The sequence below is a fragment of the Sphaerodactylus townsendi genome, linkage group LG15 (assembly GCF_021028975.2).
Source record: "Sphaerodactylus townsendi isolate TG3544 linkage group LG15, MPM_Stown_v2.3, whole genome shotgun sequence".
Taxonomy (NCBI): domain Eukaryota; kingdom Metazoa; phylum Chordata; class Lepidosauria; order Squamata; family Sphaerodactylidae; genus Sphaerodactylus; species Sphaerodactylus townsendi.
This window is the reverse complement of record NC_059439.1, coordinates 24,332,651-24,350,362: the sequence shown is the minus strand read 5'-3', so window position 1 is coordinate 24,350,362 and position 17,712 is coordinate 24,332,651. Positions and strand designations below refer to the sequence as shown.

At 42.2% G+C, this 17,712-nt stretch overlaps 1 protein-coding gene across 1 annotated transcript in view; it reads left to right on the top strand.

Moving 5' to 3' along the window:
• Positions 1-15,461, top strand: part of LOC125444239 (vomeronasal type-2 receptor 26-like) — a 42,110-nt gene extending 26,649 nt beyond the window's left edge. Inside the window, exon 7 of the mRNA XM_048516672.1 lies at positions 14,551-15,461. Within this exon, the coding sequence (XP_048372629.1) occupies positions 14,551-15,461 (911 nt within the window). The remainder of the gene's footprint in view (positions 1-14,550) is intronic.
• The last annotated feature ends 2,251 nt before the right edge of the window (positions 15,462-17,712 follow it).

Sequence of the window (17,712 nt, the reverse complement as noted above, 5' to 3'; positions counted from 1 at the left end):
AACTGAACAAGAGGGAGCAGATAATTAGGAAAGCATGAAAATCTCAGCCATTTATGTTCTTGAAACCAATATCTGGACTAAATATGGATGACTGTGAAGGGTATATGACCTCTTATTTCTCCCTTAGTGTCCACAGTCACCAATTGGAATTTTTTTTCAGCAACTTGGTGGAAGGATACATTCAACAAAGCAGAAGAAAGGAAATTTCAATGATAATCTTCATTATCAGGGAAAGTTTTCCTCTAGATGAAGAGTTTATAGGGTTTAGTAATCCATATGAAAGTGCATCTGGCTATTTCTCTGGATATTTGTCAATTTGCCAAACTGTATAAAAGTCCTCACAAAACAAACGAAGGTAGTTTTTAAAAAAATTGTCCTTGCATCTATTACAGAAAGTGGAGGGTTTACCTTTGTAATGTTAGAAGAGAAACTCAGGCTCATTCCGCACATGCAGAATAATGCACTTTCAAACTGCTTTCAGTGCTCTTTGAAGCTGTGCGGAATGACAAAATCCACTTGCAAACAGTTGTGAAAGTGGTTTGAAAACACATTATTTTGCGTGTGCGAAAGGGTTTTGACAAGTGTGATTTGGAGGGAAAGAGCTTAGAAGGTCCTGATTAGCCAAGAAGTCCACTTAGGATTTCAAATGTTTGGTAGGTAGGCAGGGTTTGGATACTTTTCTTCTCAAAAATCGATGACAGTCAAAAGTCCATGCGTGCTTAAAGAACAAGTCTGAAACTCTGAAAGGTGCTGATTGAAAATATATACTCTAACTATCTGTCAATCGAGTGCTGGATCATATTCAAGGTTCTGTTGTTAAGGCTGTGAGTGGTCTTGGACCTGCATTCCTGCGGGATTGCATCTCCCCGTACTGCCCCACTAGGTCCCTCTACTCATCACAGGGGAATTCGGTGGAGGTCTCTGCCCCACCAGATATATAGCTGGTTACCATGAAGGCCAGGGCTTTTATGGCCCTCGCCCCTATCTGGTGGAAGAAGCTCCTGAGTGAGATCAGGGCCCTGCAAGACCTAAACTGTTTCTGCAGGGCCTGTAAAATGGAAGTTTTCTGCCAGGTATTCCCATCTGGCCCGCCGAACTGACTTGACTGTTACTGTCATTGGCCTTCCATGGATACGGTGAGGAGGGAGGGACATCACTGTCTGTGGCTGTTTTTTTACTGATTTTATGTATGAAATGTTTTTATGGCTGTTTTTATTGTTTGCCGCCTTGAGCCCTGTAGAGGAGGGCGGAGTATAAATGGGAAATAAATGAATGAATGAATGAATAAATAAATAAATAAATAAATAAATAAATAAAAACAAATAACAACCCAGCTATCTGTTTCTTCCTGACATTAAATTCTGAAGAGGGGTTGAAGAATAACAACTAGTCACTCTTGCTACTGAAATAAATGCATTATTTTCTATTTGTCTTTCTTCTGACTCCCGTGTATGCTTCTTTTTGTATAACAACCCGCCCAAGGTAACTTATACATTTTGTACAAGGCGTCGTAGTCCATATAAGAGCTTTCTCTTTGAGGATTACGTTGCTCAAATTATATAACTTGGTCTTAAATCCAGAACTCCAGAAATACGAAAGCAGGTTGTGATTGGTGAAGTGGCACACCTGCTTTGGCCTGAGGAACTCTGGAGAGATGTTAAACTGAAAAGTTTGGTTTCATTTGAAAACTCTGCTGTGGGGCATACGAACATACACAAAAATGCCTTATATTGTATCAGGCTCTTGGTTCCTCAAAATCAGTGTTTTATCCTCAGACTGGCAGAAATTCTATAAGGTTTCAAGAAGAAGTCTTTCATGTCACTTAATGCCAGATATGTTTAACTGTAGATGGTGGGAGTTTGTAAAAGCTAAGATTTTAATGCCTTCTTTTTTATTTTTCAGTCCAGTGTTTCTCAAATGGGTCATTTGGGACTCCCTTTGGGAATGTGATCCACCTGTCCTGAAGTACAGGGACTTTCCCTGAGGTTTTGAAAGATGCTGTAGTGAGCCTACTCTTGAAAAGGCCCTCTTTGGATCCTACACATCTTTCCAGCTACTGCCCAGTGTCCCATCTTTTTAATGTGGGTTAGGTAGTTGAGAGTGTGCCTGCGGAACAGCTTCAGCTTTCGGGAGAATGCGTCTGTCTTGGACATATTTCAGTGTGGCTTTCATGCTAACCATGGGATGGAAATGGCTCTGAGTTCCTTCACAGATGACCATGGGTGCTGTGCATTTGGACCCTGGGTGGAAGGGCTGCCCCACACTCAGATATCTTCTTTTGGCTGGCTTCTTTTATCAACAACATGGTGTGCACCTGTCTGAATGGGGCATGGACAGCTGGCTTCACAGCAATTGACAAGCACTGTGCAATTAAGAAGAAGAAGAAGAACATAAGAACAAGCCAGCTGGATCAGACCAGAGTCCATCTAGTCCAGCTCTCTGCTACTCGCAGTGGCCCACCAGGTGCCTTTGGGAGCTCACATGCAGGATGTGAAAGCAATGGCCTTCTGCGGCTGTTGCTCCTGAGCACCTGGACTGTTAAGGCATTTGCAATCTCAGATCAAAGAGGATCAAGATTGGTAGCCATTAATCGACTTCTCCTCCATAAATCTGTCCAAGCCCCTTTTAAACTTATCCAAGTTAGTGGCCATCACCACCTCCTGTGGCAGCATATTCCAATTGGTTATAAGCTCAGGGGCAGAAGGATCCATGCTCTTTGGCAGGTTGTGTATGGGGACTAATATTTTTGTGGGGAGAGGCAGAGCCTCCAGGCAATAAGTGAAGCTCCATTTAGTGGCCAGCACCCCAACAGCTATCACTGACTTCTTGCATTGGGTTCAACAAGTGTGCTGCCCAATGACAGAATCTGTCCTCTCTGCTTTGCCCCTTGTTCCTTTTGTCTGTAATCAACCAAACAAGTTGTGGCCAGTGGAAAAAAAAGTTCTTTAATCACCTGCCACATCAAACATCAACCTATGGAGAAGTCAAAGTTCTCCCCTATAATTGTCACAATTACTGTTTTTCTCCACTATGCAGCGGTTTTCCAAGAGCATCGGTAATATCTGCATCTGCAAGATGCTATAAAAACCCTACCCGTTTTTGTTTTTGAGGTTCAGGGATCAGCAGGGCTTTGTAGGTCTTTTGCGCAAAAATAATTTCCTTCGCTTTTTAGAATTGGGTTCCTCATTCCTACTCCAATTTAATACAAAAATGCATATGTCTTAATAACTGTGAAACCGGTTCCTTCTTTTTCCCTAATAACTCACTACGTCTACATGTTAAGAGTAAAAAAACCCAATATAAAACATCTAAATTAATTAATACTACCACACAAATAATCCTCACCCTCCACAAACCCTTCCTTAGTATAGATTCCTTTCTTCTTTCTCACTAACTTTTAAAAAACAAAATCTAATAGAGAATTCTCATTTAACCCCCTACATATTGGCATCAAACATTAAGTCACATTTTATCAGACAAAGCTTACAGTGGGCTTTGACAACTAGCCTATTCTTTCAGAAACGAGAACATTAATTCATAGATTCATGGGAATTCATGGGAGCAGCAGTGGCGTAGGAGGTTAAGAGCTCGTGCATCTAATCTGGAGGAACCGGGTTTGATTCTCCACTCTGCTGCCTGAGTTGTGGAGGCTTATCTGGGGAATTCAGATTAGCCTGTGCGCTCCCACACACGCCAGCTGGGTGACCTTGGGCTAGTCACAGCTTCTCGAAGATCTCTCAGCCCACCTACCTCACAGGGTGTTTGTTATGAGTGGGAAAGGGCAAGGAGATTGTCAGCCCCTTTGAGTCTCCTACAGGAGAGAAAGCGGGAATATAAATCCAAACTCTTCTTCTTCTCCTTCTTCTAGATGCACGGCGTTCTTAAGACAGTCTCGCAAACAAACAGTTACCAAATGGGACCCAATGTTAACTGTTAAGACATGATGCTGATTTTGTTTTTGCTCTTCCTGCTGCTTTGTCGCTCCGTGTGCAAGACCCAGGCTATGCAGTGCACGAGACCTGAAGACCCTTTTCCTATCCATCATGAATTCTATCAGCCAGGTGACCTTGTCATTGGTGGGATGACCTCTCATATCTTCATCCTCCAAGACGCTCCCTCATTCAACAAACTCCCAGGACAGGAGTTGATTAATGAACCCATGTAAGGAATTACCTTTTTTTTATATTTTGTGTTCTGACAATTCCATGTCCAAACAAATCATTAAGTAATGAAGGAATTCAGTTGCTCTTTAATAAGAGAGGTATTAAATAACACAGAGTCTTTCCATTTTTTTTACTCTTTGTTTTGTCTGTCTTTCAAAGACAAAGGCTCATTCCGCACATGCAGAATAATGCACTTTCAAACTGCTTTCAGTGTTCTTTGAAGCTGTGCGGAATGGCAAAATCCACTTGCAAACAGTTGTGAAAGTGGTTTGAAAACGCATTATTTTGCGTGTGCAGAAGGGGCCAAACACACACAACCGGGAGTTCTTTTACAGGGATGTTTCACAAAGACCTGCACACCAGTCGTCTTTCTGCTTCCTCCATTATCACCCATTGTCTTGCAAGTTCATTTTAAAAAGCAACATCTGATTGAAAATGCACATTACCCTGGATCCAAAGTGTAGATATTTTTAATTGCAAAGTGATAGAACGCATTTCCTTTAAAAAAAAAATACCCATCGGCATTTGCTCCTGATAGGAGAATGTGAGTTCATAGAGGGAGAACATTGTTCAAGCATGCTGAAGAGGTGGGGAAAGAGGCATTTTCGCTAGCTGTAAGGCAGGGCTATTTGAGTTGATACTGATAACAGAGTTGGTCTTCTTACGCCCATTGCCTGGCCAAACTATACGCCAGGCAAATACTGTGAGTTGCATAAGACCTAAAAATACTCTTCCATTTCCTCATAAAGTTTATCACACGTGTGCCTTATCACTGATGGGATTACCATATTTCACCTTTTTCCCCATAACACTCTATTTCATGGGATTACCAAGATGGCAGCAGACCGATAAATCCATGTAAGAAATGACTTTCTTTGTGTGTGATGTTCTGACAGGAAGTAGTGAAGGAGAGCAGCCATGCAGCATTCATTTTCAGAGTGAAATGTTGCATTCTGAAAAACAGGGGTGCTTAGTAACCTTGTGATTCTGCCTTTTTTGATGTATTACTGGGCACAATTTATCCAGATGCTTTTCTGCACAAGTCAAGCTGAAGTGGAAATGTCCATGGTGCCTCAGTAACAGAACTACATGTTAGTCTGAGTGCCAGCAAGGTGTGGTGTTTAACAGCAGGTGGATGCTAATCGGGAGATCCACTTTTGATTCCCCACTCCTCCACCTGAGTGATAGAGGCCTATCTGGTGAACCAGATGTGTTTCCATACTCCTACATTCCTGCTGGGTGACCTTGTGCTACTCACAGTTCTTCGGAACTCTCTCAATCCCACCTCCCTCACAAGGGAGGGGAAGGGAAAGGAGCTTGAAAGCCACTTTGGGTATCCTTACAGGAGGGAAAGGTGGGATATAGAACCAAACTCTTCTTCTCCTCCTTCTTCATTGTCCTTTGTTTTTTGATGTATCATATTTATTCATTCAGCATTTCATTCTCATCCACCTTTTGCCTTCATCTCCTCCCATAAACCTCTATCGTTACATTTTTGTGCTTTCCTTAAAAGCTCTCACTTCTGCTATTTCTCTGCTTAATTAAAGGTATCTAAATTTTCAAAGGAGCTTCATTTTAAGCCAACTCACAACCTATCTTGAATGTTTAATTCATGCATTTACAAAAAAAAAGTTGAAAAAAGAAGGAATATCTACTGTCCATAGCATGTTCCCATGTTTACCAAATTATCAGTTTCTCTATTTAAATGTATTCTGCAGCTATATGACCATAATGAGTGTCAGTCAGTCAGTCAAGTATTTATTGTTTGAGCCATTGGCTATAACAATGCAGAGATACATGCAGTTAAAACAGTAACTTAGTTAAAACAATAATTTAATGAGTGATTGATACATTGATTAACAAATTAAAATAAATTAGTAGAAAGGAAAAACAGAAAAAATCCATATGAGAAATGCAGGCAAGGACACAAGTTAGAAATGCATATTGAACAATATGGTTAATTTCTGTGTTCAGTATCATATAAGTAACAAAGAAAATGAAATCTTCCTTGATCTGTCCTTAAAATTTGCTGATATTAAAAGAGACTGGATTGGATGCAGCCAGCTTTTCCACTGGGGCACAATGGAGAAGGGAGCATCCTTTGACTTCTAAGAAGGCTATGGTAAGGACTGTAGGAACCATGTGTGAATAGAACCATGGATAGAAACCATGTGTGATGGGCTTCAGTAAGAAGGGGCATTGTGTATGATCTTACAAAAAATTGGCTGGATTTAACCATGGGTCTGACGGTGAAAGTTAATCCAATTGGCCTCCAAGTATAATAGCACATGTCAGCTTTCAAAACCTCTGTCAGACCTCAAGAGCATCATTCATCAAACCTGTTATCAATCATATGCAAACTGAATTGGTTTCTGTGTGAAAGGCAATTATGTCTTCCACTTATTATAAATGGCTAACAGTTTCTTCAGGTCCATCGAATGCAATTTTTAAAAACAAACAAACCAACCAGGAATTGATTCAGATGTTAGTTGAAGAGGTATGGCGAATTAGTGAATTAAAAAATGGCTTTCCCAAAGTCAAGATCATTCATGGAGTTCCTCAATTGTGTAGAATCTTAACATTTCATCTTTGTGACATGGGGCCAGGTCTTTCTGAAACTTAATCTAAACACAAATACCAGGGCACATTCTGCACATTTGTGAACACCCTGTTCTTATTCAATATAATGAACCAACTAAAATCCACAATAACAGGGGACCTTTTACTTGTTTATTGCCATACGCTTGTGCATCAGTCTAGAAACTAAACAATGAAGGCAGGAGAAGGTTGCCCATCACAAGAAATAGTTGCTCTCAGTATTGCTAAGTATCATTAAATATCTTTTAGCACATCTCAACATGAAGAAGTTGTTTGCTAATGTGACGAATGTTCAACAGAAAAAAAATAGCCCAGGATATGCCAATAAAGTTTTGTGAGAATTAATGATCCAAGAGACCTTGGCGTTGCATTCTTAAATTTTGTCACATTCTTATTGCAGGTCAATTCCAAAGCACTATCAATATCTCTTGGCTTTGGCATTTGCTATCAAAGAGATCAATGGCAATCCCAACCTCTTACCCAACCTTACTCTGGGTATTCATGTCCTCACCGGTTACTATAGGGCACAGTTGAACTATAAAGCTACTCTGAACCTCTTGTCCATGCCATTCCTCCCCAATTTCAAATGTGACAGCCAAAATCATCTCATATCTGTCATTGGAGGGTGTTGCACTGAAACATCTGCCAATGTGGCCACCATATTACACACATACAACATCCCACAGGTAAACAACATACAAGGGGTGGGTTTGGTGATTTCACACCTTGGGCACAAAAAAACTATGATTCGGTGGTAACCCTACCTCTTTTCTTTCAGCTGACTTTTGGGACGTTTTCTCCGGAGCAGAGTGACAAAATACAATTCCCTTCTATTTATCAGATGGTGCCGAATGCAGCTTATGAGTACATGGGAGCAGTTCGTTTATTTCAGCATTTCAGGTGGTCATGGGTTGGACTTGTGGCAATGGATGATGACAACGGGAACAGGTTTTTGCAGGCAGTGATTCCTTTGCTTTCAGAGAATGGAATATGTTATGCATTCATATTTAGAACAGGGAAGAAAAAGTATGAGGAAGAAATGTTCGCGATGGTGCTGGAAATACAAAAACAACTTCCTATTCTCCTGGAGAGCAAAGCCAACGTATATTTTGCCCATGGAGATCCTTTAGCCCTGCACCTTACGAGACTGTTGCTTTCAGCCGCAGAAAGCGGCTCATTTCAACCACTGGGTAAAGTTTGGTTCGTCACATCTCAGTGGAATTTTGAATCAATATCATATCAAATGGACTGGGATATACAAACTTTCCATGGTGCATTGTCTTATACACTTCACTCTCATCAGCCGCCCGGTTTTCCAAAATTCCTTCAGAACATAAGACCTTTCTGGGCCAAAGGAGATCATTTTATCCAAGAATTTTGGGAAAAGGCATTCGGGTGTTCATTGGACTTTTCAGAACCCCCAACCGAATACAGAGAACGTTGCACAGGGGAGGAGAAACTGGAGAGCATCCCTGGAATTTTCTTTGAAACGGACATGTTTGATCACAGCTATAACGTCTACAATGCTGCCTATGCCGTAGCACATGCTTTGCACACCATGTACATGTCCAGATCCAAATACAAAAGGCTAGAAGAAGGTGAGAAGCAGGAAATTCACAGCGTTCAGCCCTGGCAGGTAATTACATCTGTTGACTCCCTCTCTTTTTAAAGCTGGGAATCCATTATACATACAATCCAATCATAAGCAGACTTACATCATGGGCAGACCAGTGAAGGCGATAAGTTTTGAAAGTGGCAACTATTCTTAGGATTCTATAGGCTTTTCCATGAAGTTTTGCTGAGAAAGGATAAAATATACAATGGATGTGGGATGTCATCCTCAATCGTTTTGACGCCTTTCTGTTACGACAGCTTCAAGCACATGTTGCTATTGGAGTTGGACCAAAGAAAGGTTAGACAAAGATTTGAAACATTTCAGTTGTGTTGCTAGATGCAGCTAATGGATTTGCAATAGGTAAATTCCAGTTCCTTAAGTACATGGGAATAGTGCTCAAGATAAAATCATTTTAATCACTTCTCTTTCAAATATTTTGTCCAACCTTGAGGAACTCCCATATTTTACTGACAGTTGCCGTGTACTAAAATACTAATCAAATCTCAGGAAGAAAGAACTCTCCTACTGTCAAATATCATACTGCGGTATATCACTGATGATGAATATGGCATGGCAAACCCCAAACACAAGAATGGCCATCTTCATCTGACTGCTCTGAAAGAACAACACATGTGAAAAGAAATATAATGTGACACATATGATCACAAAAACATAGGCCCTTTCCGCACAGGCCTCCGGGCGCCCTCACGCCGGCAAGAATTCTGCCGGCGTGGGGGTGGAGGCCGTTCGCACGCAAGCGTGCGAGCGGCCCCAGCAGAGGCCGGCGCAGGAGAGGCGGCTCCGCATGGAGCCGCCTCTTCCCCGTCCCTCTCTTACTTGCCTCGTCGCCGTCGTCGCCCTGCTGTCTTCCTAAGCCCCGCCCACGCTGCCCTCCGACCTCCAGGGGTCGGAGGACAGCGTGGGCGGGGCTTAGGAAGACAGCAGGGCGACGACGGCGACGAGGCAAGTAAGAGAGGGACGGGGGAAACAGCGTGTTCCCGGCGGTGCTGTTCGCACCGCGCCGCAGGGAACACGCTGTTTTCTCAAAAACACCCCTTTAAAGGGGTGTTTTTGAGGACGGCCTGACGCCACCCTGAGGGAGGGGAAGGGGAGCCAGGTCGGCGCTGCTGCATTTCAGCAGCGCCGCCTGTGCGAATGGAGGCCTGGGGGCGGCGTTTTTGCCGTCCCCAGGCCGCCGTTTTTGGCCCGTACGGAAAGGGCCATAGACATTAGGACACTATTGATACATTAACTAAAAACATTATGTAACAGATGAGATCTGAACATTTCTGCAGTATGTATGCGGCCGGAGCTTAATAGTTCCACAAAGTATGCTCAACCGTCTGCTTTATAAATGTGTTTGGATAAAGAGTGTCATTGTGATATATTAGGATTTTGCTAGCATTTTTCAGTATTAAAAGTCAAAAGGAGGGAAATGGCACAGCTTAAGTAGAATAATATTTACTCTGGGACAATAACAATACTAATCATGAAAAATCAAGATGCTTCGAGGTTCGTTGCAACTCTTTCAACTGTCACCTTTTTAATTACTTTTTCTTACTATCTAGCTCCATCGCTTCCTCAGAAGTATATCATTCAACAACACAGCTGGAGACATTGTACATTTTGATGAAAATGGAGCATTACTCACAAGTTTTGATGTAACAAACTGGGTCACTTTCTTAAATGGCTCTTTTGTAAGAGTAAAAGTTGGAAGACTGGACCCTCGGGCACCTCAAGGCCAAGAATTAATCCTTAATGATGATCAGATCGTATGGCATAGAAGCTTTAATCAGGTAACAGATTAGACAGTGTGATTCTGTAAAATAAAAGAGGAAAAACCAGTATTAGGCATTTCAAGTTAGGTTGGGAGACAAAGTCAGGACAAAGGTAATCCTGTAAATTGCTTTGCAGATGGGGGCAAGAACTTGGGTGTCTCTTATCCTATTCCAATATTGATCAAATGAAGGTAGCCATTAGAGGTAACCTGTTAGATGCAGATCTCACTATGCTTTCCATGCATAGATGCCAAAGTGATGCCAAACAGAAGGTTTTACATTTGTTAGGCACTGGGGGACTTCATGGGACATGTCAAACCTGTCCAAAATAAAAGGGCTTCACTTGAACTCAATCGGAACCACACTGTTCAGCAATAACATAGCAAATTAATTTCAGTGTTGGTGATGCACATTGGAACAGTTTAAGGTGATGCACATTGGAACAAAGAAAAACCCAGCTTCAAACATATGCCAATGTAGACTGAACTTCCTAAGACTGAAAAGGAAAGAGACCTGGGAGTCATCATGGATGGTTCAGCTGAAGTTTCAATCCTGAGTGCCAGAGTACAGATGAAGACAACTAAGATGATTTAGGGGACGGAACACTTTCCTATGAGAAAAGGCTAAAATGTGTGGGATTTTTCAGTTTACAAAAAGAGATCACTAAGGGAGAAATACAGCAGAGGTTTATAAAATTTTGCACAAAGTGAAGAGAGTTTACACAGAGATCTTTTTCTTAGTCTCCCAAAACACTAGACATTGAGGTATGCAAAGAAGCCGATGTGCAGCATATTCAAGGCAAACAGAAGAAAATGCTCCTTTATGCAGCAAGTGCTTGAAATGTGGATTTCATTGCCATTGCATATGGTAATGGCCAGAGGCATAAAAAAAAAAGAGATTAGACAGATTCATGGTAAATAGATCTATCAGTGGCAAGTAGCTGCTTTAACTAAATGGAATCTTCATATTCAGAGACAATAAACCTCTGTATACAAGTGCCAAGAGGAAACATCAGGAAAAGATCAGAGGCTCGTTCCACACAGGCCAATAAACATGAGTGTAGGACAGTAAAAAAATCAGGGGGGGGGGGGGGGGGGGGCTTCACACAGATCCAGCACCTAAAATGAGTCTGTCCAGTGCTATTTCTGTCGAACCAGGGTTTTTTGAGAATCACACTACTACTGAATCTTTTCAAAAATCCTGGGTTGCAGTCGCTCGCAAGCAAACAGCCGGGCAGGAGGTGCTTTATTCACCTCCGTTTTCCTTTTTTTATTTTGCGAGTTACATCCATGTACCTACACAGGTGCAGACAGTCGAATCATGAGACATCAACATGGCTGTGGAGGTTCATTTGGGCATGCCTGCGTAACTATGCATTGGTGGGAAGTAAATTTAAAAAAATGCAAAGGCATAACAGCGACCTGAATTGTTTCTGTGGGCTCCAGTCACTGCTTGCACGGATCAATGTGACCGCAGAAACAGGAAAATGCATTCCTTAACCCTGGCTGCAACTTGTTACACATTTGCTGTTGGGAAGGGGCCTTAGCCTCTACACCCTGTCGCTGGACCTCTGGAGGACCCAGTTGGCTACTATGTGAGACAGGATGGTGGTCTAGATCAGGGGTCTTCAAACTATGGCCCTCCAGATGTTCATAGACTACAATTCCCATGAGCCCTACCACTTGGCCATGCTGGCAGGGGCTGATGGGAATTGTAGTCCATGAACATCTGGAGGGTCATAGTTTGAAGACCCCTGGTCTAGATGGTGGTCTAGTATGATCCAGCAGGGCTACTGTTCATTCTTATGCTTACTGTTTATGCAGATCACTCATTAAGTACATTCTATGCAATCTGTTGGTATCGTTTAGATTTAGTGTAGGATGCAATGACCTTTTCTGTTTATGGACAGGTACTGCCCCTTTCTGTGTGCAATGACCACTGCCAGCCAGGCTACATCAAGCAACAGAAAGAAGGAGAGAAATTTTGCTGCTACAATTGTTTTTCATGCTCAGAAGGAATGATATCTAACTATGAAGGTAGAAGATATAGTATAAAACAAAATGTATTACATTCCATGCTACATCATAGTTGGCAAAGGTAAAAGCAGTCCGCTGTGCAAGCACCAGGTCATTAGTGCCTATGGGGTGATGTCACATCAAAACGCTGACTAGGTAGATTTTGTTTACAGGGTGATTTGCCATTATAGAATAGAATAGAGCTTTCACTTGTATACGACCCTCCCCCGAAAGGCTCAGGGCAGCGCACAACAAAATATATATCAATAATATAACATATAACAGCAGTATCAAACAGTAGGAAGATGGCGGCACGTTACTTGTCGAGTCCTGCTGAGCTTCCGGACAACTCTAAGTATCAAACAGTATTTCAAGTAACAAATATCGATAATCGAACCATCATCAACATAACATCATGACATTACACAGTAACAATATAACAACGTCAGCACAGCAAGTTAATTCACAATATACATGGCAACAACAAACATAGTATCATAATATCATAATCACAAAACCATGGGATCATAGCAACGCCATAATATTATACAACAATATTAAACATTGCAAAAACATAACATTATAAACAGCACTGAACATGGCACTATAAACAGCAAATCCACAATATAACATCATCTAATCAAAATTCAACCAAACTACATATATAATTCATGACAAATGACATTAATAAATCATGATGGTGGCTTTCTTTCAAGTAGAATAACTACAAAAAACTAAATTTAAACAATCTAAAGTAGAATAACTACAAAAAACTAAATTTAAACAATCTAAAACTGTGCTGTAATAAGAAGCGTAACCTAATGAATAATCTAAAAATACAAAGAATGTAATATCCTACCACTAGTTAAGTCTAACAATCTATCTTGAACCTAACACAGCTCAGTAAAATATAATAGCTCTAACTCACTATCTAAAGCTACCTAAAGCTAATAAGTACTCAATGTGGAACAAAAAACATATAATCCAACATCACGTCACATAGTCTGTGTATCAGGTAGACCAGGGGTAGGGAACCTGCGGCTCTCCAGATGTTCAGGAACTACAATTCCCATCAGCCCCTACCAGCATGGCCAATTGGCCATGCTGACAGAGGCTGATGGGAATTGTAGTTCCTGAACATCTGGAGAGCCGCAGGTTCCCTACCCCTGAGGTAGACAGTCCCTCTGTGATGTTAATGATTCACTCCCTCCATAACATCCCTCTGTGATGTTAATGATTCACTCCCTCCATTGTCTGTTCACTGATGCATTCCACCTGTGGGCCGCTACTGCCACCATGATCTCCTTGGGGCAGTGATGGCGAACCTTTTCGAGACTGAGTGCCCAAATGGCAACCAAATGGCAACCAAAAACCCACTTATTTATCACAAAGTGCCAACACGGCAATTTAACCTGAATACTGAGGTTTTAGTTTAGAAAAAAACAGTAGGCTCCGAGGCGCATGTTACTCGGGAGTACGCTTGGTGAAGCAACTGCGCAATGCTTCAAATGGGTGAATCATGACCCTAGAAGGGTTTACTCAGAAGCAAGCCCCACTGCCAGCAACTGAGCTTCCTCCCAGGTAAAGGATCATGCCCAGGCCAGCCTAGGTGTGTGTGGGGGGGTGATGTTCCGCCCCCCACATGATGAACTCTGTGCGCGCGTGCCCACAGAGAGGGCTGTGAGTGCCACCTTTGGCACCCATACCATAGGTTCACCACCACTGCCTTAGGGTGTGCCTAGACCTGAGAGGATGAGTCAGGCTTGAGCTGGCTGCCAGAAATTGACTTCCACTGGAATCAAACTAAAGTTTGTGTGCTGTGTGGTTTCCGGGCTGTATGGCCGTGTTCTAGCAGCATTCTCTCCTGACATTTTGCCTGCATCTGTGGCTGGCATCCACAATGAAGGTGCCAGCCACAGATGCAGGCGAAACGTCAGGAGAGAATGCTGCTAGAACACAGCCATACAGCCCGGAAAACACACAGCACCCAAGTGATTCCGGCCGTGAAAGCCTTCGATGATACATCAAACTAAAGTTGTGAGCAGATATTTGATTGCAGTACTACAGCTTACCATTGTACGCTACAGGGCACTAATACAAATATTTGGTACAATCTATTCTTGGGGTGAAGAGGTGCTGTGAAAACTTGTTTTCAGGTTCCAAAGTGTAATCTGGAAAGTTCTGTGTGAGACCTATACCAGACCTATAACTGGTAGCCAACTCTGCTACCAGTTCAGTGCAATTCAGGAACTCGTTTCAAATGTGAACCTCATATGGAGAAATTCTTACGGGCTGCTGCCAATGATGGCAGTGGTTTGCATTCAGATGGCAGTGATTTGCATTATTGTTTTAGAATGTTTAACAAATTTTCCTTTCTTCAGATATGGATTCCTGTGTAAACTGCCCAGAAGAGCTACATGCCAACGTAGATCACAATAAGTGCATTCGCAAGATTCTAAACTACCTTTCTCACAAAGAACCTTTAGGGATTGTCCTAGCTCTCCTGGCCACTTCTTTCTTTCTAATCACAGTTATTGTTTTTACAATCTTTGTGCAATACCAGGACACTCCGATAGTCAAAGCGAACAACCGGAGCCTCACCTACATTCTCCTCGTCTCCCTCCAGCTTTGCTTCCTTTGCTCCTTGCTTTTCATTGGGCAGCCTGGAAAAGTGACCTGCGTTCTCCGACAAACCGCTTTTGGCGTTATCTTCTGTGTAGCCATTTCTAGTGTGTTGGCAAAAACCATCACTGTGGTTCTGGCCTTTATGGCTACCAAGCCAGGATCCAGCATGAGGAAATGGGTAGACAAAAGAATAGCAAATGCATTTATAGTTTTCTGTACTTTTATTCAGGCAAGTATTTGTAGTGTTTGGTTAAGCACTTCCCCACCATTCCCAGAAAGAGACATGCATTCGCTGAATGGGAAGATTATACTCAAATGCAATGAGGGCTCAGCTACCATGTTTTATTGTGTCCTGGGCTATATGGGTTTTCTGGCCACCATCAGCTTCACGGTGGCTTTTCTTGCCAGGAAGTTGCCTGACAGTTTCAATGAAACCAAATTTATAACTTTCAGCATGTTAGTCTTTTGCAGTGTATGGTTGTCCTTTGTGCCAGCTTACTTGAGCACCAAAGGTAAAGCCATGGTAGCCATGGAGATCTTCTCCATTCTCGCCTCCAGTGCTGGTTTACTGGGGTGCATTTTTTGCCCTAAATGCTATATCATTATTCTAAAGCCTGAGCTAAACAACAGGGAACAGTTAATCAAGAGAAATAACAAAAGAATGTAGATTTCTGTCTCGAGGTAAGGCATTAATTACACCACCTTGAGATGTAGGTATAATTGTACCTATATCAAACTATTCATCCGAAGGTTCGCTATTAAAATAATCAAAACAAATCTGAGCAGCAATCTGCATTGAGAAGATTGATGCTCCCATCGAGTCGAATTGGCATGCTATTCACAAGAGCTCTGCAAGCACAGAATGCTTCCAGTGGTTGATCTCCTATGTTGGATCAGGATTTCTGCTTAAAGACATATGGTGAATGTATTGTAATGTTGGACCGTGCCAATTAAACTAAAGCAAATTGATCGTTGTATGGTTGCTTTCTTCATCTCAGTATGGGTCTCACCATTCTTTACATCATCACTTGGTGCGTTACTAAGCCACTTTGAAAAAGAATAAGAACATAAGAACAAGCCAGCTGGATCAGACCAGAGTCCATCTAGTCCAGCTCTCTGCTACTCACAGTGGCCCACCAGGTGCCTTTGGGAGCTCACATGCAGGATGTGAAAGCAATGGCCTTCTGCGGCTGTTGCTCCCGAGCACCTGGTCTGCTAAGGCATTTGCAATCTCAGATCAAAGAGGATCAAGATTGGTAGCCATAAATCGACTTCTCCTCCATAAATCTGTCCAAGCCCCTTTTAAAACTATCCAGGTTAGTGGCCATCACCACCTCCTGTGGCAGCATATTCCAAACACCAATCACACGTTGCGTGAAGAAGTGTTTCCTTTTATTAGTCCTAATTCTTCCCCCCAGCATTTTCAATGTATGCCCCCTAGTTCTAGTATTGTGAGAAAGAGAGAAAAATGTCTCTCTGTCAACATTTTCTAGCCCATGCATAATTTTATAGACTTCAATCATATCCCCCCTCAGACGTCTCCTCTCCAAACTAAAGAGTCCCAAACGCTGCAGCCTCTCCTCATAAGGAAGGTGCTCCAGTCCCTCAATCATCCTCGTTGCCCTTCTCTGCACTTTTTCTATCTCTTCAATATCCTTTTTGAGATGTGGCGACCAGAACTGAACACAGTACTCCAAGTGCGGTCGCACCACTGGTTTATATAAGGGCATGACAATCTTTGCAGTTTTATTATCAATTCCTTTCCTAATTACCTTCGGCATAGAGTTTGCCTTTTTCACAGTTGTCATGCATTGAGTTGACATTCCCATGGAACTATCAACTAAGATGCCCAAATCCCTTTCCTGGTCTGTGGCTGATAGCACTGACCCCTGTAGCGTGTATGTGAAGTTTGGATTTTTTTTTTATTTTTGAACATAAGACATAAGAACATAAGAACAAGCCAGCTGGATCAGACCAGAGTCCATCTAGTCCAGCTCTCTGCTACTCGCAGTGGCCCACCAGGTGCCTTTGGGAGCTCACATGCAGGATGTGAAAGCAATGGCCTTCTGCGGCTGTTGCTCCCGAGCACCTGGAATGTTAAGGCATTTGCAATATCAGATCAAAGAGGATCAAGATTGGTAGCCATAAATCGACTTCTCCTCCATAAATCTGTCCAAGCCCCTTTTAAAGCTATCTAGGTTAGTGGCCATCACCACCTCCTGTAGCAGCATATTCCAAACACCAATCACACATTGCATGAAGAAGTGTTGCCTTTTATTAGTCCTAATTCTTCCCCCCAGCATTTTCAATGAATGCCCCCTGGTTCTAGTATTGTGAGAAAGAGAGAAAAAATTCTCTCTGTCAACATTTTCTACCCCATGCATAATTTTATAGACTTCAATCATTTCCCCCCCCCCCCCCCAGCCTATTTTGGAATAGGACATCCTGTTGTTTTCTGAGTGATATTACTTGGTTAGCAGAGAACATTCTGGGATTATTCATAAAAATTTCCCCAGTATCAGTCTAAGCGTGGATCAGGAATCCCTCACACATTTGCATGCTACTATCAGATCATCTTTTTTTCCAGCTGAAAAAAAGTAGCTGTAAAACACAGGTTAGGTGTGTGTCGGGGAGGGAGGGAGGAAATTAGAGGAAAAGATTTTTCCCCCCAAAATACTATTTCATCAGCTGTTACAGTAGAACCCAAGCAACTTGGGAGTTCTCTGTCTTTCCTATCACTGACAAAATTATAGTTGTCCTTCTTACTACAAGGCCAATCAGTGAGACAAACAATGTCTGTCTTTGCAAAATGCTTTTAAAAACACGTACATGTTTTTTTCAGAATTGGGTTTAGGAAGAAGGCTGTTGATTTTCTTTGTCATTTCCCTTGTACATTTTAAGGTGTGTTTCTTCAAGCT